The 20,649-nt window shown below is 50.5% G+C and overlaps 7 protein-coding genes across 7 annotated transcripts; 4 read left to right on the forward strand and 3 right to left on the reverse strand.

Moving 5' to 3' along the window:
• Positions 1 to 163: 163 nt before the first annotated feature.
• BDR25DRAFT_46673 (uncharacterized protein) lies at positions 164 to 1,470 on the forward strand. Its single transcript, XM_033698610.1, has 3 exons — positions 164 to 543; positions 591 to 958; positions 1,005 to 1,470. Exons 1-3 carry the CDS (start codon positions 355 to 357, stop codon positions 1,246 to 1,248), a joined length of 801 nt encoding a protein of 266 aa, XP_033546478.1. The 5' UTR covers positions 164 to 354; the 3' UTR covers positions 1,249 to 1,470.
• Positions 1,471 to 4,603: 3,133 nt separating this feature from the next.
• BDR25DRAFT_263529 (putative alpha-N-acetylglucosaminidase) lies at positions 4,604 to 7,347 on the reverse strand (the record flags this gene model as incomplete). Its single annotated transcript, XM_033686824.1, has 3 exons — positions 6,879 to 7,347; positions 6,313 to 6,445; positions 4,604 to 6,242 (listed from the first exon to the last, which is right to left on the reverse strand). Coding segments are annotated over exons 1-3 (2,226 nt in total), but the record flags the coding sequence as incomplete, so codon positions are not given.
• Positions 7,348 to 8,983: 1,636 nt separating this feature from the next.
• BDR25DRAFT_304359 (uncharacterized protein) lies at positions 8,984 to 10,541 on the forward strand. The gene has a single exon (XM_033690192.1). The coding sequence runs from the start codon at positions 9,428 to 9,430 to the stop codon at positions 10,382 to 10,384; it is 957 nt and encodes a 318-aa protein (XP_033546480.1). The 5' UTR covers positions 8,984 to 9,427; the 3' UTR covers positions 10,385 to 10,541.
• Positions 10,542 to 10,765: 224 nt separating this feature from the next.
• Positions 10,766 to 12,167, forward strand: BDR25DRAFT_263535 (beta-1,6-glucan boisynthesis protein-like protein). Its single transcript, XM_033686825.1, has 4 exons — positions 10,766 to 11,110; positions 11,176 to 11,282; positions 11,366 to 11,771; positions 11,906 to 12,167. Exons 1-4 carry the CDS (start codon positions 10,889 to 10,891, stop codon positions 11,966 to 11,968), a joined length of 798 nt encoding a protein of 265 aa, XP_033546481.1. The 5' UTR covers positions 10,766 to 10,888; the 3' UTR covers positions 11,969 to 12,167.
• A 283-nt stretch (positions 12,168 to 12,450) lies between these two features.
• Positions 12,451 to 14,763, forward strand: BDR25DRAFT_288556 (putative Xaa-Pro aminopeptidase). Its single transcript, XM_033688399.1, has 4 exons — positions 12,451 to 12,715; positions 12,801 to 12,826; positions 13,111 to 13,272; positions 13,547 to 14,763. The coding sequence occupies exons 1-4, from the start codon at positions 12,566 to 12,568 to the stop codon at positions 14,598 to 14,600; spliced, it is 1,392 nt and encodes a 463-aa protein (XP_033546482.1). The 5' UTR covers positions 12,451 to 12,565; the 3' UTR covers positions 14,601 to 14,763.
• A 934-nt stretch (positions 14,764 to 15,697) lies between these two features.
• Positions 15,698 to 16,849, reverse strand: BDR25DRAFT_326094 (cel1 protein precursor; the record flags this gene model as incomplete). Its single annotated transcript, XM_033692253.1, has 5 exons — positions 15,698 to 15,804; positions 15,867 to 16,248; positions 16,346 to 16,531; positions 16,598 to 16,685; positions 16,746 to 16,849. 5 exons carry the CDS (start codon positions 16,847 to 16,849, stop codon positions 15,698 to 15,700), a joined length of 867 nt encoding a protein of 288 aa, XP_033546483.1.
• A 1,828-nt stretch (positions 16,850 to 18,677) lies between these two features.
• Positions 18,678 to 20,270, reverse strand: BDR25DRAFT_288560 (acyl-CoA N-acyltransferase). Its single transcript, XM_033688400.1, has 2 exons — positions 19,909 to 20,270; positions 18,678 to 19,515 (listed from the first exon to the last, which is right to left on the reverse strand). Exons 1-2 carry the CDS (start codon positions 20,155 to 20,157, stop codon positions 18,976 to 18,978), a joined length of 789 nt encoding a protein of 262 aa, XP_033546484.1. The 5' UTR covers positions 20,158 to 20,270; the 3' UTR covers positions 18,678 to 18,975.
• Between the last annotated feature and the right edge of the window lie 379 nt (positions 20,271 to 20,649).

Consider the following 20,649-nt stretch of genomic DNA (forward strand, 5'->3'; position numbering starts at 1 on the left):
CTCTGCTAACCCGTCTGCTAACAATACAGCGATAGAACCGGTCACCGCGATGAATTCTGTGTGGGAAGAGCCCCCTGCTCAGCCACGCTTGTCGGCCACTGAGGGACGATGCCCCAGGCAGGCGGCCGCCCACCTGCGCATCCCACCCCATCATACGCACGCCCGGGACCCGCAACCCTTCGCCCTCTCTCACGAACTTTTTGAGACACGGCTAACATCTCTCTACCACCCTACAGCATTTATATTCACCCCTCGCTAGTTCTTCTCATATACTTGTCGCTCTTCCCCCACGCTCTCCTATCTACTATTTCCGTCCTCGCTGCCACCTTAGGCACCGAGATTTCGCACCGTAGCATGTACACTTTGCTTGTCGTCGTCTTGTTGATTGCCTTTCTATTTGAGCCAGCAGTGGCAACGAGTCCAGTCATGGATGCGACGCTGCTTACAACTCCCATGGAGCCATCCTACCCAGACCCAGAAGGCATCCTCACCGGCTTCTGCGAGTTCTGCGGGTTCTTCACCCACCGGTGTGTGCATGTCATGGTAGGTATGCCTCTGACGAACAATCTTCTGGCTGCTAATGCTCGTAGGGGAACGGTACCTGGCAACGGCCATTTACGCCTTCCACATTCCTCGACCATCCCGAATGGCCGCGAGATTACCTGCCAGTTCTTCCCGCGTCGTCACCCGAACTGGAACCGCAACTCCCATACTACACCAGCGCCGACAGGCAGACGCTGAAAGATGAGGTGGTGCGACAGCTTGAAGAGAACGCCACAAACGTACAAGAGGGTACTGTACAAGCACACATCGAGGATATATACACGCCTGGCGATCGAACCACAACCACTGCGGGGTCACAGCGGGCAACTCACAGGCGACAAGCACCGCGACCCGGTGGCTTCCCTTGCTCTTATCCAGGTTGCGGCAAGCCGTTCAACCGCCAGTGCGATCTCAAGTGAGTCTAGTCCATGTATGCTGCTCGCCCATGCTCAGACCCGCAGACGTCATTCCAAGACTCACCAACCACGCTCCGAGCGGCCTCACAAATGCTCGGTGTGCAATGAGGGTTTCCTCTACCCGAAAGACCGCAATCGTCACGAACGGACACATGACCAATCCTCGTCGCCGGAAACCACGCTCTACTGCCCGGTAGAGGGTTGCAACAACCGCGACGGCTTCTCTCGTCGCGATAATCTCCTGCGACACCAGCGGAAGCAGCACCCACGACTGCACTTTCGCTTGTAACTCGACACGAAATACCACAAAATTTAGGATCATTGGCATTGGCGTTCCGTTTCGGTCTGGACTGGTTTGGCTTGGTACGACATCCTGGTGTGGCTATTCTTAGCCTGCCTCCACGCGAGATCTCTGCATGTGATGATGTCGCTTTTTCTTCTTGGCTTCATGGTACATAATACCCCTCCTCAGCGCTCAGCGGCGCTACTAGTAATGATTTTCCTTCATCCCTTGCTGTCACATGTGCGCGTTCTACACTCTGCGCTCTGCTCTTTTGTGTTTGAACGTCGCAGCCCTTTGATTTATTCCCTATTGCTACCTTTCCTCATGGCTTCGTTTCAGCAAAAAAGTTCTGGCAGTTGCAATTTCCCTTTCAATCATCGCCGCGATTTGTCGCCGTTGACGCGCGCACATCTTACTGCATGAACGCTTTCCTTTCCAAGACTTAGCTTTCTAAATTGCGTCATGCCTGCAGTTCGTTCTGCTATCAGCTTGGACTATCTCATTGATGTGCTTGAGTTTGAGTTTTTCGTGTTTGGTTTCATGCCTGCAGTTCACTCTGCTATTGGGCTGGATCTGAGAAAGATCGGAGGGTGGGTGTTTAATGCTCAGGTAGCGAATAAAATTACTCTCTCCTCAATTCTGGTTCCTTATTCGTCAATGCGAGTGTTGATGGTAACTGGTGTGGATTTGCTCTGGGTCAGATTAATCGATGCTGTGCTTGCGCGTGAAAAGGTGATTAATCCAATTGGTTAGGGCTTGTGCTCTATTACGGTTGTCCGCTAAAGAGAAAATGACAGAAATTCAGCAAAGAACTAGCATCCTGTTTAACAATCTTTCTAATTCTAGCAAGAGGCTTAACGGATAGACTTCACCCTAGTCGTATTCCACATTTTCATATGCTGTAAAGTTGCGGCCTTCCGGTCTCGGATGTTGGATTAAGGAGGGGTGATGTGGTCCAGGTAGGTTTTCTTTTGAACCGCTGTCTCAATTCTTGCAACAGGCCAAAACCATGCTAGCCTCTTGCCCAACTTTCCATGCTGCGCACTAATATAAGAAGTCAGAGGCTGTTGTTAGGCAAGTTTGCAGGATTCAAGCTAGCAGTAGGTGCAGCTTCCAGATATTGCGCACTGATTAGAGCTCAAGGTAAGGATGCTGGCAGAGTCCCCATTTGATAGCGCCGTGAAGCTGCTTGGGGCTTCGCGATACATCCATCCAGCAGCAAGACAGCCGCCGAAGTCCGTCCCCCGACCTCTCCAGCTGTCTCGAGGTTCGCTCTTTCCCAATATTCCCAATTACTTTCACCTCACCAACGTGCCACCTCAAGCCACCTATTCTTAGATCGCCAAACCACTCCACTCCGCCACTCTCCCCCAAAGTGACCCGATTCCGCTACTTTTTCAATTCCTATATAGATCTAATATATTTGAGAGTTTTTTCAGGAAGGTAGCTGCGTAGGAAGCTTCGGCTGCCTGCACTGGTGTCACCACCCCTTCCTTTTTGCTCTTTTTTTGACTACTGAGATTGCCTGTTTGGGATTTGTAATTTTTGGTTGTTTGGTAGGAAGGGGTTCGAATGAGAGGGAGGATCTCTCTTTTTCTGATGTTTTAGAGGATGGTGAGCTAGAAAGAGGGGTGCAGTTGGAGGCGATGACTTCTATCTCTGGTATGTCACGAGTATGATGGACATTGGCTTCCGTCTGTGGTTTCTAATATCGGATTTAGTTGCTACTTTTTGTTTCAGCAAGCAGAGGTCACATACGCCTCATGGTACTTTAAATTCATTTGGAGTTCGCTAGTTTCTGCTTTATCTTAGAAAAACACCGAAGGATGAAAGTAGAATAACCTTGGAACCTTGACTAGCCGATATTGCTAGGAAGGTTATCTCTACATTCACGATCGCCCTCACGAAGTTGTTGCACCTTGTTGAGAGCTCAGGTTGGATACTTTACCATCTCATGCGATGCCCGGTTTCGTTACGCCCTATTACGGATTCGACAACACGAAAAGGGAGGATCTCCTTCTTCATTTCCACTCCAACTCCTTCCTAGTGCCCAACTTAGAAGGGTCGGTCCGATGTCCAATTTCTCTCATGTTATTAGATAGCAAGCTATGATTCGAGGCGTTATCCTATCGCTGAAAAGGACTGGCCTCACCAAGATCGGGTTGACGATTGTTCATTTCCTGTTACCTCTAATCTCATTTTGGGTCTTAGCCACTTACGTCTGGATATAACAAGAGCTGTGGGGTCGATGCTATTTGTATCAACCAGAATGATAAGTCCGAGGAAGGGGTTCAGCCGAGTCTGATGGGTAAGGTGTGTAGAAAATCACTCTACATCTACAACCAACGCTGTCAAAGATCGGATCCGTATCTAGGACTTTGGCACTACGAAGCAAAACAGTAGAGCTGGAGGCTGTTGCCCCACGGGGCAGCTGTCCTGCTTCAACGAGGGTAACAGCTTTCTTCGTCTTGACACCTACACTAGTTGACAGCTTGCGCTTCGTGACCTCATCCTCGCTCCGTGTGGTGTCTGGTCGAGTCAGTTTCTCCTTGGGTCCGACAGGCTCTCTACCTTTCATGATCCTCGGCTTGGGCTCCTCCTCCACATCTAGCCAAGAAGGATAGCGTTGCGGAAAGAATATCAGTCGGCGAGACGGCGTTTGAAGCAAACTGAATTGGAGACACTCGCCGACTAGGTTGCGACAACGTGACTGCCTGAGCAGACTTCAGTGAAGGGACATGTTAGACTTCGGAAGACGGTAGAACTGTGTTAGGGGAGATTTCGTACAAGTAGAGGGTCTACTAGCTCAAGCAGAGGTATTGGAGAAATATTGCTGTAAATCAATTAAAAGATAGTCGAATGAGTTCGCCACAATTTAAGCATGTAAGGTGCCTGAGGAAGTGTTGCGGAAATGTTGGCCGGTCTATTCTAGAGCGGTTTTTTTACATGACTACGGTAGAATTGATTTGTTAAACTTCTTACTAGCATTGGGGAGACCTTCCAGACAATAAAATTTTCTGTCTTAAATTAGGCCTATGTTATGTTCCATGTTAAGTGATAAAATGCAGCAATACAAGGCACTCTTCCCAACCTTAGCTGTACATCTCAGTGTTCACATCAACTCTTCCCAATGACCACTACAACTGAGAAAAAAATCAACAGGATGCAGAGTTCTATCCTAAATCCCCCCCTACCACGTTCCATGTTAAAAGGAAGATTCAATGATTTACACAGTGATCCCAAAACCCCCTAAAACCGGCAAAACCTTTTGCTCCACCACCGTTCTTAAATCCTGTTCCCTATCCCCACCCTTCACCTCACTCCCCGTCCCCGGAATCTGAAATCCTTCCTCCACATCCCTCACCCTCTTCCTCGCAACTCGAGCATCATACTGCTCCGGCCCATTTTCCAACAAATACCCCAAAAGCGCCTCCCATCGTGGAAGATAATACTCCCCAACCAACCCACCCCAAGACTTCGACGCATAGTCATTGATCTCGCCGTCAGGACCCCACAGCGTGATCTGGTTTCTGGCGTTGTACTCGTAGAAATCTGCGATATGGGAAGAATTTACCGGAGCGAGAGAGCGGGCGGAAGATATCCAGGTCGAGAGGCTGAACTGCGGGAGGGTGAGGAGGAGGGCGTCTAGAGAGGAGAGGAGGGTTGTTAGGGCTGTGGCTTGCGTAGTGAGAAGTATGGCTTTGGCTGAATTTGTTGTATTAATGGATGTGCGGGTGGAGCTGTTCCAGGTCTGTATGAAGGCCTGGTATTGCCATAGGAAGGCGTTGGAGAAGACTTGGCGTGTGATGTCAACGAAATCATGCTTATACGCTGGGTTCGACCACAATTTATCATCCCTCTCCGCTGCGGCGTATATGTTTTGCCATGCGCCGACGACAGCAGCAGGATTGTAGTTGACCGTTGTAGGATGGTGCCCCGTTCGATTTGTCAGACCCGTAATATTCGGTGCTAGTTCGAAGATAGCCTTAGGGACTGCGTTTGATTTGAGATCTGGGTTGTTGTACGCGCTCGTCCTTAGTAATTCCCAAGTTGTGTATAACTCCTCCGGTATTGAGTTGCTCCCCGCGTATCGATTCTTGGTCCAGCCGCGGAAGTATTGTTTTGTGTCGATGGAGGAGGTTTGCCATGCTTGATCGAGCAAAAGTGCGTAGATAATCTCGTTCCCCTCCTGACCCTCGGGCGTAAGTCCAAAGCCTACCAAACTGGAGGAATTCTTCAACGCATCAATTGGATTGATCGTGATATTATCAATCTGCCCATAAAGTCCCATATTTCCACCATAGTCGTGAAGCTCGTTCCAAACCCAGTGCTTCCCGTAATAGGAATTTGTCCTCTGCCACTGCGGTTGGCTTTCGGAAAATAAATCAAGGATAAGCATGTCGGAATCTGTTTCTACACCGGAGAGATACGCTTCTACTCGTTCGTTGCTCCAGAAATCGGAATTAGAGTAGAACAGCCACCCTTGCATAACCCATACCGCAGCGGAGTTTGCAGATTTGAGAGATTGCCATGTACCGCGCGTGACGTTGCGGAGATAGTCGAGGTTTCCGGAAAAGGGATCATTTTCATTGTATTGATCTAGCGTGTAGAATCGAGTGATGTTACCATAGTACTCGATTTGTTTGCTTATCACGCGGTTCTGTAAGCAGGAGAATAAGGGGTCGGAGGGCTCGAGAAACGTGGTATTTGTATATGCGGGAGGGAAATCTTCCCAGCGGCTGCCGTTGACGACGCTTGCGTTAGGATAAATTTGAGGGAGGGCGCGCGGAACGAAGCCGGTGAAGGCGGGCAGTATGGGTGTCATGCCGAGTTCAAGCATTCGTGCAAGAATATGTTTTTGGAGGGCAAATTGAGACTCGATCCAGTCAACGGGAAGAGAGTCGTTCCATGAGCCTTGGATATTTCCAAAGCGGTTCCAGGCTTGGAAGGCGGGACCAGAGAAGAAGGAGGTAATCTCGTCGACTGTAAAATTGAGCTCACTAATTCAGCATTAGCGCCAGGAACCATGGGTGGAGAGGCAGGGACAAGCTTCGGAAGAACTATATGTACCAGAAGACGTCAAGTAAGATCTTCTCGAATCCAACCCAGGCCAGGGGTAGGTTTACCCCATGCAGAGCCATCCAATCGAGCTGAAGTTCCCAATCGGACCATGACCAGAACGAGGTGGTATAGGAAAATGTTACTAGGAGCTATCAGCCTTCGAAATAATAAGAGGGGAAACCTTGGACCCAAGCGAGACGTGAAAGGATTGGGACAAAGAATTAGATGCCGGAGCAAATATCCATTGACAACTTAAAAGAACTTCCATCTACGACAGGAACGCCTTTCTCGCATTTCACGAGGAGAACCACAATGATGCCTTAGTGCATGAGCGAAACCCCGACCAAGCTTCCCGAATATACCCTCACTCGCGAAAGTCAGACCGAAGATATGTTTGGGGAGGTTGGTGCGGAATCTGCCGCAGGAATGATGTAAGAGAGAGTTGACTTTTACGGCTCCTGAGACCTGACGATGATACGCACAAGTATCCATCAGCTACAAGAGTGACTTCTTACAAGCATAGATAGAAGTAGCACCGGGATATAATTGCCAAGGAAGACTAGGAACCGACCCACCCGTGTTGAAATAGTACCTCCAAGGCACAAGGCTCTTCCCAACTATCGTCCCATTAGGCATCGGCAACGGCGAATTGACCTGTTCTAGACGACTTCCAATGAACCAGTACATATCCACATGGGCCACGTCCGTCAAGTATCGTCGGAGGCCTGTCGCAAGAGCGCTCAACGTATTCCCTTGAATGGTAATCGAATCATTCACTCCGCTAATCGTGTATTCATCGTTCTGAATCACGGAGGAATTGGAAGGTACGGTCGTATTTTCAAGCACAAACACAAAGTCTTCGTAATGGAAAGGCAATCGCCGCTTGACCAAATCGTAAAGACCACTGGTAGATGTCGTTGCGACGCTCGCCCAGCGCAAAGCGAAGAACCCCAAAATCGGTGTAAGGCGCATTTCAGCTTTCCAAGGTCTCCTCAAGGCTGCGACCAGCATTTCCAAAGAGTCCACCATCGTGCTTTATGTATCCTTTTGAAGTATCACCGGCCTGTCCCCTTCACACGTTGCAGCTCTAATTTGCTGCTGCCCGCATAAATCCATGTCCCCATGGGGTTCGCCTTGCGCCCCATGACGTCAAACCTCTGATTGGCCTTTCCAGCCAACATGTTGGTATTCAAGGCAACAGCATAAAACGGCTATTTTGTGTAGCGAATCCTTTGTCGGGAAGGTGGAGGGAGTACGAGTAAATTCGATATGGAGGCGGTTCTTGTGATGTTAGGGGGGAGTTCCCATTGGGCGGGAGGGGTCAATTGGGATGAGGAGAGGACGGGCCAAATGAACGCTAACAGCCGGCGTTGTCGATAAGGCTCCATAATCCGGAATGTCGGTTCCACGCTTGGCAGTGGCCGAAAGCCGGGTTCGAGAGGTTTGGAATTAAGCATGGAGGGTGGAAATAACGTGAGCTTGGTCAAATTCAAAAGTTTGCCGACTGAGAAGATGTTGCATTTCCCACGGCCAAGAGATACAGCCGGGCGGGAATGCATCCTTTCGCCCTCGCACAGAGGGATCCTGACTCACGATTGTACATCGTTCAGTCCTCAGCCCCGATGGATCGTCTAACGGCGCTGGGCCAGTGAACGACCGCTCTAGATGCTGCGGATGAGCTTTGAGGAAGACTTTGTGCACTCGAAAATGGTACATCAAGGATCGTTCGTGATGGTGGATATCGAGAGGAAACAATTGAAATGAGCTCTTGGTACGTGTGTAGATGTCACCAAGGTATGAGAAGTTGAGAGCAAGATGCTAGAGGTGGTGTTGAGGCTTCGGTGCTTTTTCGAACTTGGGTTGGTGTGGATGATGGAAGGACCTTTTCCGGGTCCAGAACCCCCATGTGGTCTTTCAATCGGAAACGCCACAATTGGCCGCTGCTCGTGTCACAATGTCCTGTTGTACGCCCATGCTGTGCGAATGGGTGTGCGGCTGAAGCAATTTTCTGGACTACCAAGCATCGCGCACTTCCTAATCAGGGGCCTCTCGCAGGTGATCGATATTAACGGGCAGTAATCAGTCGCTAAGGCTCTTCGATGCAAGTTAGGCTCTGTCAGACGACATGTTGGGTTGTTCCACCTGGGGATAGTGTCAGGCACGTGTTTTCCAGAGATAAGATTTGGGCGAATGGTGTAGAGGTGAGGGATAGGCTAGCCAAGGATCCACAAAACGCACTCTCCTGCAAATTTGCCCTCAAATTATCGACATCGGCTCTGGCCCGGCGGGCCACTTTCCAATTGGAATTCTGTCTGAACAGTTCACAGCTCCGCAGTGTGCATCCTGTGGCCAGTAGCGGTTGCATGTAACATTGGATTGCTTTTTCAAACATTGACGGCCCCGCAACAACAGCTCCGAGAGCTCCAAACCGGGTTCAAGCCCCGCTGTTCCTGCTGTTTGCCGCCCCGCCTTTGCAGCCAGACCCTACCCTGGGCTAGGCCGGCGCGCCATGTGTTCATCGCTGCAGTTCTAAGCTTCTGATTGATTATTTATCTGATGGGAACGCCGATCAACCGTGTACTGTGCCTCATGCTTTAACACAACAACTCTCTTCCACCGTTTTGCTCGCCTAAAAAGAGCTTGAAGCCCTCCCAAGGGCTACAGAGGCTTCGCCGCTCAGGCGTTCGTGCCCTAATTTACCCGATCGGCCCGTTCCTCCTAGGCACCCGATTCCGCACTGCACGAGACCCGCCCATGTGCCTCATTCCGAAGCTTCAACGAGGCTGAAAATGTCTGCAAGCCCACTACCTTTGCGGACGCTCTACTTAAGTTCTGCCTAGCTTGAAACGCATGACTACGGAGGACTCTATTGTCTACAAGTCAGAAATTTGTGAGAAGGCTTCAGGGACCTTCTGCCTGAAAGAAAGCAACATTCGGAACAGCACATAGAAGCCAGTTCCGAGTAGCACGCGCAATAGCACGCGTGCCAATTCCCTGACTCCAACAGCCTCACTCTTATTTCGACTCTACCTGTGTAGCCTACTTCTTCTCATTCCACGATTCCCTCGCTCTCACAAAGCTTGCCCGCTTCTTCAAACTCCACCAGCAGCTCCTAACTTCAATCATGGCGGACAACAACTCCCTTCCAACACCACCATCCACAGTCGACAGTAGCACTGTTCCACAAACACCGCCCTCCGCTCCAAACCCTGCCGGAGACGCTGGTGTCCTACCCGAGTTTCGTGCTGTTTCGCTCGATGCCGTTCCCTCACCACCGCCGGATTTCAATTGGGATATGATGGCAATGGCCCCTGAGACTGCCATGCAGCTTGTATATCGCGCAATTCAAGCCTTGGCGACTGCAAATGGCGACATTCCGCCCACTCCAGCTGTGGACCGCCGAGAAACTCCTTCCAAGTACACGGTCTTCGAGGATGCTACTACCCCAACAAGACACCACCGGCGCACCCCATCTCGCCCAGCAACTCCAATCCCGGAAGAGAGGATTATAGTCCAAGAAGAGCCAATATATCCACCGGAGGCAAGTAGTGATGAACCCATCACCACTAACAGTGGCCAAATTGGCACTGACCAGGAACCATCTCCTGAAGAGATTGCTAACCTTGCTCGCAAGTTCTTTTCCAAGTACGTGCCAGACATTAGCCTCGAGAAGTACGCCGTTCGGATCCAATCTTTCTGTCCCCTGTCCACTGCTGTTTGGCTCGCCGCCGGAGCATATACCCACCGGATGTGTTGCATTACTAGGCGCGTTCCCCTCACCCTCCGTACTATGCATCGAGTTCTCCTCGCTACGCTTGTTACTGCTATGAAAGCACTCGAAGACCATCGCTGGAATGACGATCGGTTCTCCAAGGTTGGGGGTGTTGAGGTCAAATCGCTGGTCCGGATCGAGCTTTCCGTCATCTACCTTACGGGTGGCCACCTCCAGTTCCTCTGGCCTGACAAGCTTAGGGCTGCGGTGGTAGCACTTCAAAAGGCTGCACGAGACGCAACCCAAGCTAACCAAATCTCCGCCCATCTGAAATTGGTTCTACCTGCTGCGGAAAATAGACGGGATTAGTGTTGTTCTTGAATTTCATCGAGTACATGAATGGCGCTGGAGCCAGCATCTAATCTGTCTGGACACCAGGGCATGGACAAAGGCGTCTGGTGTCTGCATCTGAGCTCGCATTTCAGATATGTACATTAGCTTAACAAAATGAATGATAAGCTCATATTGCCACAAAGGCGATCAGGATCTGTTTACCTGCGAATCCTTCCTCTCGAATACCTTGCTGGAATTGTGCTCAAGTAGCAGGAGGCTCTGATTGTCTTGGGTCGCAAGGAATGTGGCTGCTTGACTAGACTAGTCAGGGCTAGTGTCACAGGGAAGCGCTGATCGCGCGGCGCCCCTGTTGGCGTAATCGACGCAGCCACATCTTGAAATCCAGCTTTGACACAACTCAACACTCCTCCACCGCAACACTACCCCCAAGGACCCCACGCCTACCATTTAGCGTAGCCGCTCACTCGAATAACTCCTACTACATTGCATTCGTCGCTCGTTTTTCCTCCTACTCGCGTCATGTTCCGCAACGCGATGTTATGGGGCCCCTGGGCCCTATTTACCGCCCTGAATCTCGTCGCTGCAGATGTCCAATTCACGTCTCCCAAAGCCGGTGATACACTTACGGGCGGCACGGCGATAGTAGTGGAATGGAAGGACTCCGGAGATGCTCCTTCCATCTCGGATCTCACGACTTACCAACTGTTTCTCTGCGCTGGCGGCAATGACGAAGCCTCAATCGTAAGCAATCTCACCCTTGGAACCCACGCCGTGCATCCAACAAGCGATTTACAAGTCATGTATAGGTACAACTCGTAGCGATCACGACCTCTGGAACATTCACAGTTACTGGGAACAAAGCCACTGGCACGGTTGGACTAGGGATTGGGGCGTCCACTCCGAAGAATGCATAGTATGTTGTTCCTTACCTACATACCTCGATTGCTACTTTCGCATCACGAAATGAGCACCTGGCTAATATTTAGTCTCCCTTAGTTTCCTCAAGATAATCTCCACAGCCTCGAGCGGCGGTACCGTAACGAACTACTCCCCTCGCTTCTCCCTTAGCGGCATGTCAGGCACCTTCCCAGACACCGTAATCACGGCGATGAAGGGCGTTGATGGGACAGACGGCCCTCCCACCGTGAACGCTGTGAACCAAGGAGGCGCCGCTAATCCCGTTGACGGAGATCAGTTCAAGGTCCCGTATACGATGCAAACTGGAGTCACTCGATATGCTCCCATGCAGAAAGTTCCGCCTACGAAGATCACAAAGAAGGTTGCTTCAGCCATGTATCCCACGTCGTCAGTCAACATTGCGAAATCGATTCTTCCGCGTCCGAAACAGCAGACAACCATCACGCAGAGCCAGACCTTTTCAGTCTCGAGCATGGAGAATACGGTAAGGAACAGGCCTCTCCTTAGCAATGTCATATTTCCTTTCTATTTTGTGTTCGCAGCCTTATTTCCCTCCTTTTCTGCCGCCTCCTTGCTATGACTAGGCTGTTTCCGTATTCAGGCTAATTGACGTCACAGGTTGCCGCAGCTGCCATGCCCTCCGACGACATGGCCAAGTTTCTCGCAAGATGGAAGGATTGAAGGATATCTACTCAGATATATAATAGGGGATCATAATTATTTGCGGTCGACGGTGTCCAGGGCATTTCTGTAGGGCGCAGGCGTTAGATGGAATATACACTCTATGATAGGGGGGCTTTCTAGAATTTTGGAGGGGTAGGGGCCGGGTTAATAGTCCTGTATATCTTGATATCTACATGGTGTCAGTGTTAGAGATTAGACACGAATTCATTGTTCTTGGGTTTGGTGTTGAAACACGGAGTGCTGAAATCGCGATGGCTGTGATAAAAGGCCAGTTAAGCTTCAATGAAGCGTCACAGCTCTTGGGGACTTCCCAAACATGATCTCGCCCCTTCCCGTGCCTTGGCTCTCGCCTTCTCCACTAACTTACTTTTACAGCCCTCCCGCAATTCCCCATGCCATCTTCGTCTTCGCCCCAACCAGCCATCCGTCCAATTGGCCCGCCGCTTAACTCCGCTTCTACCCGAGCCTCACGTCCACCCCACTCAACGCCTCGTATCAGTCAGCCTCACCCGCATCCACAATCTCACTTCCGTCTCAGACTCCCAATCCCGCCATCTTTCCAAGGTCCTATCAAACCCCTGCGATCAGTTCATCATGGGCACGGCAGAAAACTACCAAGAGGTGCTGAGGGGGAAGTATCCGGCTAAGCTTCACGCGAAGAATGTTGCCGAGTTTATCGTCGCGAAGGGTGGAGATAAGACAGGAACGCTGTATTTGGAGGCGCAGAAGAGTCGGTTGCTTGAGGTGAGTGAGGGAGGTGGTTTTCTGGGAGTGGAAGGGAGGAAGGTTTTAGGGGTTCAAGGTGTGGTAATGACTAACCTGAGGATAGGATAATGATGAGGCTGAGCCGTTTAGGTGGGTGGTGTTTGCATTCTTCGTGCATTTGTGATTTGGTTGTTGGGGGTTGGGGAAGCTGTCTCGCGTTATGGTTGCGTTGTCTGTCGATAATAACTCAGCCGCTCACAAGAGGATATCAAGCTGAAGGAAGCACACTGGATGATTTACACAGAGCCTCCCCTCCTTTTGCCCACAACCCGCAACCCATATGTCATATTCCCTTTCCTCCTCTCACTACATCGGCTTCATCCACCCCCGCAACCCGAATATATGAAATCCAGTGTGTTAACCACCGTGAACAGGCAACGGCGATACTTCTACTACCTGAGCGGATGCAATCTTGCGGACTGCTATCTCACGTATTCCATGCAGAGTGAGAAGTTGACACTTTTCATTCCACCGATTGAGCCAGAAGAAGTCATCTGGAGTGGGCTGCCGACGTCGGTTGAGGAGGCTTTGGAGAAGTGAGTTAAGGTTCTTACGTTTGATGTTGCGATTTGCCCTCATCTCTCCGCTTTTTTGGTCCGCTTCTGAAACGCGAGGATACACGTTTTTCCGCTCGTATCCTCTTCTAGCCTCTCATGGGGGATAAATCAAAGCATATCAAAGAGCTGAGGCTTTGCGGCGATGCATTCGTCAGGACGAACAGGGGTGGTTCAGGATCCTCTGGCTCTTCTATGTCCCTGTCTTTTCCACCCACGGCAAGCTGTCCTCAAGAACAAGCTAATATACACTCAGATACGACGTCGACGAAGTCAAAACTACCGAAGATGTAAACTCCCATCTAGCCTCCTCAGCCAACAGTCCCCAAACAACCCTCTACGCCATCCCCGACCAAGTGTCCGACGAAACCACCTTCCTCTCTTACAACAACACCGACTTCTCTCAACTCAAATCCGCCATCGAAACCTGCCGCGTCACCAAATCTGACTACGAAATCGCGCTTCTTCGAAAAGCTAACGCCATCTCAACAGACGCCCACATCAACGTCATGAAAGCCGCCTCCAGCGCTAAAAACGAAACGGAGCTCGAAGCCGTATTCATCAAGAGCTGTATCGAGCGAGGCGCAAAACACCAATCTTACCATTCCATCGTCGCAGCCGGAGAAAATGCAGCAACACTACACTACGTGCATAACAACGCGCCCATCTCGGGTCAAGATCTTCTGCTCCTGGATGCTGGATGCGAAGCCGATTGCTACTGTGCCGATATAACACGTACATTCCCCATCTCAGGCTCCTTCACTACCGAATCCCGAGCGATCTACGATATTGTCCTCGATATGCAGAAGCAATGCACGGCGGCGCTCAAAGCCGGCGTGAAGTGGGATGACGTGCATCTCCTAGCTCATAAAGTCGCCATCCAAGGACTCCTCTCACTTGGTATCATGCGGGGCTCCCCAGACGACATTCTCGTTGCTCGAACTAGCGTAGCGTTCTTTCCACACGGACTAGGGCACTATCTCGGCATGGATACGCACGACACGGGCGGGAATCCGAACTACAGGGATGCGGATCCGATGTTCAGATATCTGCGGGTGAGGGGCACGTTGCCAGCTAGAAGCGTGATTACAGTAGAGCCAGGGATTTATTTCTGCAGGTTTATTATCGAGCCGTACTTGAAAGAGGAGGGGCAGAGGAAGTTTATTGATGAGAAGGTGCTGGAGAGGTATTGGAGTGTGGGCGGTGTGAGGATTGAAGATAATATTCTGATTACGGAGGAGGGTTCAGAGAACTTGACACCGACGCCGAAGGAGGTAGAGGATTTAGTCAGGATCATTAAGGCTGGATAACTGGGGGAGTGGGAAAGACTGATGGTTGGGATGCTTGTATATTCGACGAGTCCTTATGCTGCATCTCAGTACCTACCGTGGAAAATGGGGGTGATTATGAACATATATTTACATCCTGTTAATATTCTCTCTAATCTCAGTAAGATATTTAACAGATGGAATCTACCTTGGTTGTGTTCCACGTTGTGTGATAACGTGCTGTACATCATCTTAGTTTTGCGCTTCAGGGAGTTGATTGTGTGAAGCCAGCTTAATCAATAATTGTCAGTACTCAAAATACAGGCACATATCCACTCATAGCATTTAGTTGCAAGTAAAGTAGTGGGATGCCCTTGCTTACCTTCGACACGAGGCCATGATAGTTCTCAAAAAGGCGGTCAAGGTATTAAATCCTGCATTTGATCCTGCAATAGGGCTCTGAGAGAGTATGAGCAGGGAACTCTCGAGCTTGGGATGGTGTAGAGTGCTACATCCCCTTTGTCAACAAGGTCTTGCTTCCATATCGAAGCCCTTATCTCAACGGTTGAACTTCCATTTCATTGGTCTAAGTAGCAATCATATAACAAACAAGGTACATGAAGTCAGTGAGAAGTCTGGGGTTGTAATTCCTTTCCCTCCACAGTAGTGCCCACTACTCTCCGTTCTTCCCACCCAGAACCTCCCCTGCCCTCCGAATTTAGCCCCGCCACAAAAAATTATTGGGCTGAGAAAGTAGTCTGGAGCGTTTTTTATGGCAGCAGATAGCAACGCAGAATGAATGTACACAGCGCGAAGCGGTGCAAGAGGGAACCTAGATATCTGGTATGTGTCGCAATCAAGGGATGAAGGAATTCACGAAGCGGGGGTGTTCGGTATCTACGTAAAGCCCACAAATTTTCGATTCACATTGGTCATATATAGTTTCGCGTAACAGTATGGTGTGGTATTCAAAATCTCAAGGCTGTTCAACAAACGAAAAATCCAAGATCCATAGGATACCAATGCATGCAAACCTGCAAGCCTTCAAAACGTATCTCACCCTCCCAATGCAATGCCAAATGCAGAATCCGAACCACGAGCACTATCAAACACACTGCGAATAATAATCCCCACTAGCCTTACACGTACTCCCACTGGCACAAATAGTGCATCCTGCGTATCCCTTGCCTCCACACTGCCCATACTTCGCTACTGCTACACAAGCAGGCGCACTCGACGTCGCAGCCTTGCTCGTCACTAATGTCGTGGGCACCACAGCCGCACTCGAGGCAGGCGTCGCAGGCTCACTCGGCGCTGGTCCTGTGGAGCTTCCATCCCAAACGGCGGGGCCAGGAAGCGGATAACTGGTCGCCGCTTTCGCGGCATCTGAATCGATATTAAACGCAATTCCGGGGTCAGTAGCGCTGTAGGCGCCGGGGAAAGAAACGAGGTATGAGGCAGGAGGGTTTGCGGTGCCGGATCCCGTGACGGTGAGTTGTGCGCATTCGGGGTAGAATTGAGGGTTGTTGGCTTGGTGGACAGCGATGAGTTCGTGGCGGATCAGGTATTCACCTGCAGAGAGAGAGGCAGGAACTGTCACGGTCCAGTTTAGTGTGTCCAGGATGGTGTCGCCAGCCCAGATGCCGGCGTTTTCAGTCCCGGATACGAGACCTTGTTGGTTGATTTTGAACTAGAGAATAAGTGTTAGGAAGAGTAGGGTGGTTAAGTGAAGAGGCCGTCTGGGTCGGACCGTGAGGGGTAGAAGTGAGTAGGATGTGTGCACATACCCAGGATTTTCCGGCTCCATCCCAACTGTTACAGCCGCTGCTAGGACACTTCGCCATGTAGACTAGAACGGATGCAGGACGGTGCGTCCATTGCGTCCAGTGGGCTTTGATGTCGCTACCTGCGGCAATGGTGGCGGTTAGGCCGGTGCCGAGGATGCCGGCGTTATTGCAGCGGATGTTGACTTTCTACAGGCTGTTAGTCTATGACCTAGAAAGAGGCCTTGCGAAGGTGAAGAACATGAGGCAGCATACACCGAGATCGGCAATAACAAGCGGGTCGAAGGAGCCGTATTGGCGCTGGATAGACGTCTGACCGGAAGCAGAGTTGTATGGTGACCATCTAAGCAAGTGGTTAGTCGACGTATTCTTCTTGCCAAAAAAAAAAAGCCATAGTTCATACCCTTGATAAGTCTTTCCACCGATAATATAATATCCAACACCACCATGAGCACTAGCAGTCGACAGCAAAGACGCAGCTGCCGTAGCCAAAGTAGCGAACTTCATTATGAAGGGATGAAAGTATAGTACCACTTTCTTTTTCTAAAGCACAATGAACTGAAAGAAACAGATGCTCTCAGAATCAGGAGAGAGCGGGATGAAGAATCAGAGCACACAATATCCAAGAACCGGGAAAAAGAGCAGTAGATATACACACCCTCACCCCCCGTTCGCTACCCAAAAATGTACTCCTCGTGACATTCCTGGATATTAGCATAGGCACTTATATCCCGCCCTCGAGTGGCTTCCAAAGGTAGACTTCACTGTAATTGTCACACGTAATTCGGTTCACATGCCGACTGTGTCCGGGGCCCCGGAATTTGGAGTCTGGAGTCTGGAGGGTTGTGCAACCCGGGCGAGAAGGCGCGAAATGTGAAGGAAAATTTGTGGGGGGTGACGAATAGGAGGAAAGATTAGTAGGGAGTGAAGTCGGAAATACTATCGGGCCGCCGGCTGAGGTTGCCGTCAAGGGTTATGGTAGATGAGAGGTGCAGGGATGATAAATTGGAGAATAGCCGGAGAAGCCCAGTCCGGGAGGAATCTGGTAACGTGCCACACATCTTGGAATTCTGTTAAACAAAAAGTGGAGATTGTCGTTCGTAAGCAAGTTGTTAATGGTGTTGGAGCTCTTGGTTGTGGAAGAGCTTGACGGTCGCGAAACAGTGAAACGATTTGAAATTGGATATAGGCGCAAGACCTATACCAAAGTAAAAGGTGGAAATAATACTTCATACTCTCCGGATTAAGTTCTATGGTCTGGGCTAAAACAAAACAGCCACCGGCCAGAATGTGCAGCCGTCGTCGCGTCGACGCATGCAAGTGAAAGGAAAAATTCATCAACACGCCACCATCAGGGAAGATGAATAAATCGAACGGCCTTGCATATTGCGGGGCAGCCCTAGTTTGCCATTTGCCTCGTATGCTTCCAAATAAGGAAACACGAAACCTGGGGAAAGCTCTTAGCTCTGCCGGATCATTGTTCGCGCGCATTTGGTTCCTGGATTCGGTTGGCCGGCTGTGTGGTGGTGGCCGAGAACAATGTGCTAGTTTTTGCCTAAGTGAAGGAACTTCGTCATACATTCAACGGTTTTCGTAGAGGTAAAGGAGTCGTAGGAGGCAGGTCCTCGACCAATACTAGTTGCTTCATATGACAAATAAAGACACCAGGAGCACCATGCAATGATGCCCGGCTCTCAGATTAGGTTCGAAAAGCTTGGTTCCTGAATATATATTGACATGAGCCTCAATGCACGAGAGACCGAATGCAAGCTTCGTCAATACTGCAAGATTGAAATCGAATTACCAGAATTTCAACAACATCGCATTTGAGAGAATCGCATCGTTATCAAGCGTTTCGATTGCGAAATGCACTAGAGCTCGAGCAGTTCGCGTTGTGACAGAAGAAACCCATGCATTTGCCTTTCATCTGACGAGCCTCGGCAACTGTACAGCGCCACGAAGGGTGGGCGAGAACCTCATATGAACTATCCGTGGTGAGCTGCTGAGGGCGGAATGTGGGATGCGGCGGAGCTCTAACGGTAATGATTGAGCGGATAACTTGGAAATGAATGAGGCGCTAGCTGACTAATGCGCCTAGTGACATCGCCTTAAAAAACTTCCGACAATTTACTGTCCCTGACTTCAAACAAAACGCCGAATTGTTATTATTCTGTTGCCTCCCGTTCGAATTGCTAGGGATCCTTCAGCATGAAACACGTCTCGGCATCGCAAGGTAGAGGCCTTATATCCCTTTCCTATGTCTGCAGATATCTCTAAAAAGGAACCTGGGTTATTATCTCTATTCGGTATTCATAGCTCCTAACAAAAAACCCTACTCATCCTTCCTGTTCTTGAAGTCCTGCAAGAGGATTCCAAACGAATTCAGCTAGTATAAGGTGCATTCGAGACTCACTTGTTTATTGGTATGAATAGTACCTCCTCCCTCGTCATAGCTGCCATGAAATACATTCACATCTAAATTACCTATGCAGCATAGACGTCATATACTCATGCCACATCCAATGAAAGAACCCAGAACGCAGCCTCCATCACAATCAATATTGCCATCCCAGAAACGTGGCTTCGCTCATTACCCACCCGCCTAAACGCCGTATGCACTTCAGGACCCTTTATCAGAAGTCTGGGTCATCCTTCAAGCCCTCAAAGTCAATAGCCATGTCGAACCACCCCCCTCCCGCATAAGTGCAGTCGCTAGGTCCGACCTTCCTATATCCACACGCCTCGTAGAATGCTACGAACCGCTCATGGCAAATCAGAGCGACCCTCTTAGCGACTCCGCTATCCCTCATACGCTGCGTAAACCCCTTTAGGAGGACCTTGCCGAGCCCGCGGCCCTGGAAGTCGGGGTGGATGGCTAGTGAATGGAGGCAGATGGTTTGGCCGTCTTCGTTGTGGCCAGCCGAGGGAGTCATTTGGTACTTTTGGCGCCAGTCCTTGGGGAAGTCCATGGAGGCGTCCGTGACGAGGGGTGCGGCATGTTTGGTTGCGATGATGTGGCCGAGAAGGACTTTCTTGCGGTCGGAATCAGAAGAGTCAATGCCAGGGAAGGTTCGTGAGCGGAGGAGTGGGCCGAGAGGTGGTGGTGCGGTAGCATACGAGGAAGTGAATATTCCGGTGCACAATTCGCCGCAGACGTGCAGTCGGTAGTCGAGCTGGAGGTCGTTAGAACAAGAAAGGTACCAAGCGGATTTAGGTCTTGGCGTTGGGGATAGAGGAGCGAGACACGTGAGAATGGCATGAGGAAACTCCCAAATCAGCTAGCCAAAATGGCTAAAGCGCGGAACAGGAAGCACCGCAGATGGATCACCGGTAATGTGCTGTGCAAATCGGGAAGGCAGCCGTTTGATAAGAGTGGCCGCAGATACTGAAGCAGGGTGACGACAGGATGATCAGAGTGACAATGAGTCGGATAAAGCTGATGCCCAATTCCCTAACGTGATACCAATGCAGAAGCAGTATAAAAATACTCAATTGGCATGAAAGCGACGGGAGACTACAGGCTGCAAAGAATTGCAGAATTTGGAGATGAGGGAATAATTTCTTACCTTCTCTCTAGACGCGGCCTCGTGCGGGTCAAATGCAACATGCTCGAGCCAGTCACACTCGTCAAGATCTTCTTGATTGAGTAGCAATGAGTATGGGTGCAAGTCCTTCATCTTCTTGAATTTCGGGTCCATCACTTCGGTGGGGAGAAAGTAAAGTGGAGTCGGATCAGGCGGTCCCGCTTCGGATTCCTTCGACAACGGAGGCATACCCTCAAGGGTAGCTTTTTCCGATTCCAGATCTCGAGGCATCTTGGCGTCGATCGAGCGTTCGTGACGTGTGAGTTCGGTTCAGGGCTGCTGCGTGCACAACGAACAGACGACTCTGGTGGGCACACGCAGCTGTGCGAATCCGAGATGCGATGATGACTTGGATGGTGGATTGGTCGCCGTTCCTGGCACGAGACACGGGCTGCCCAAAGCCCTCCGGCATCGCTTGGCTTGCCCGTTTGTAGATCCCCCCGATGGCTAAGGCTGGACCAAGAGCAGGGCCGAGACGATCCGGCTATGCATTGTAGCAAGGCCCGCTCCTCTCCGCTGTCTCCTGCTGTCCGTAACACATTTGGGCAACGGGCATCGCGGCGGAAGTGGCCAAGTTGTGAGGAAGACGCGGGATGACAGTTAATGGTCACAAAGCTCAGCAGTCATGCACTAGGGGCGTCTCCAGCGTCTCCAACACTTGTCCCGTAGCCTGTCGTTTTGGCCTCTTTAAAGCGTCCGCTCGCCAACGGGGAAGCGCCAATG

The sequence above is a fragment of the Lindgomyces ingoldianus genome (genome assembly GCF_010093535.1).
Source record: "Lindgomyces ingoldianus strain ATCC 200398 unplaced genomic scaffold BDR25scaffold_20, whole genome shotgun sequence".
NCBI lineage: Eukaryota > Fungi > Ascomycota > Dothideomycetes > Pleosporales > Lindgomycetaceae > Lindgomyces > Lindgomyces ingoldianus.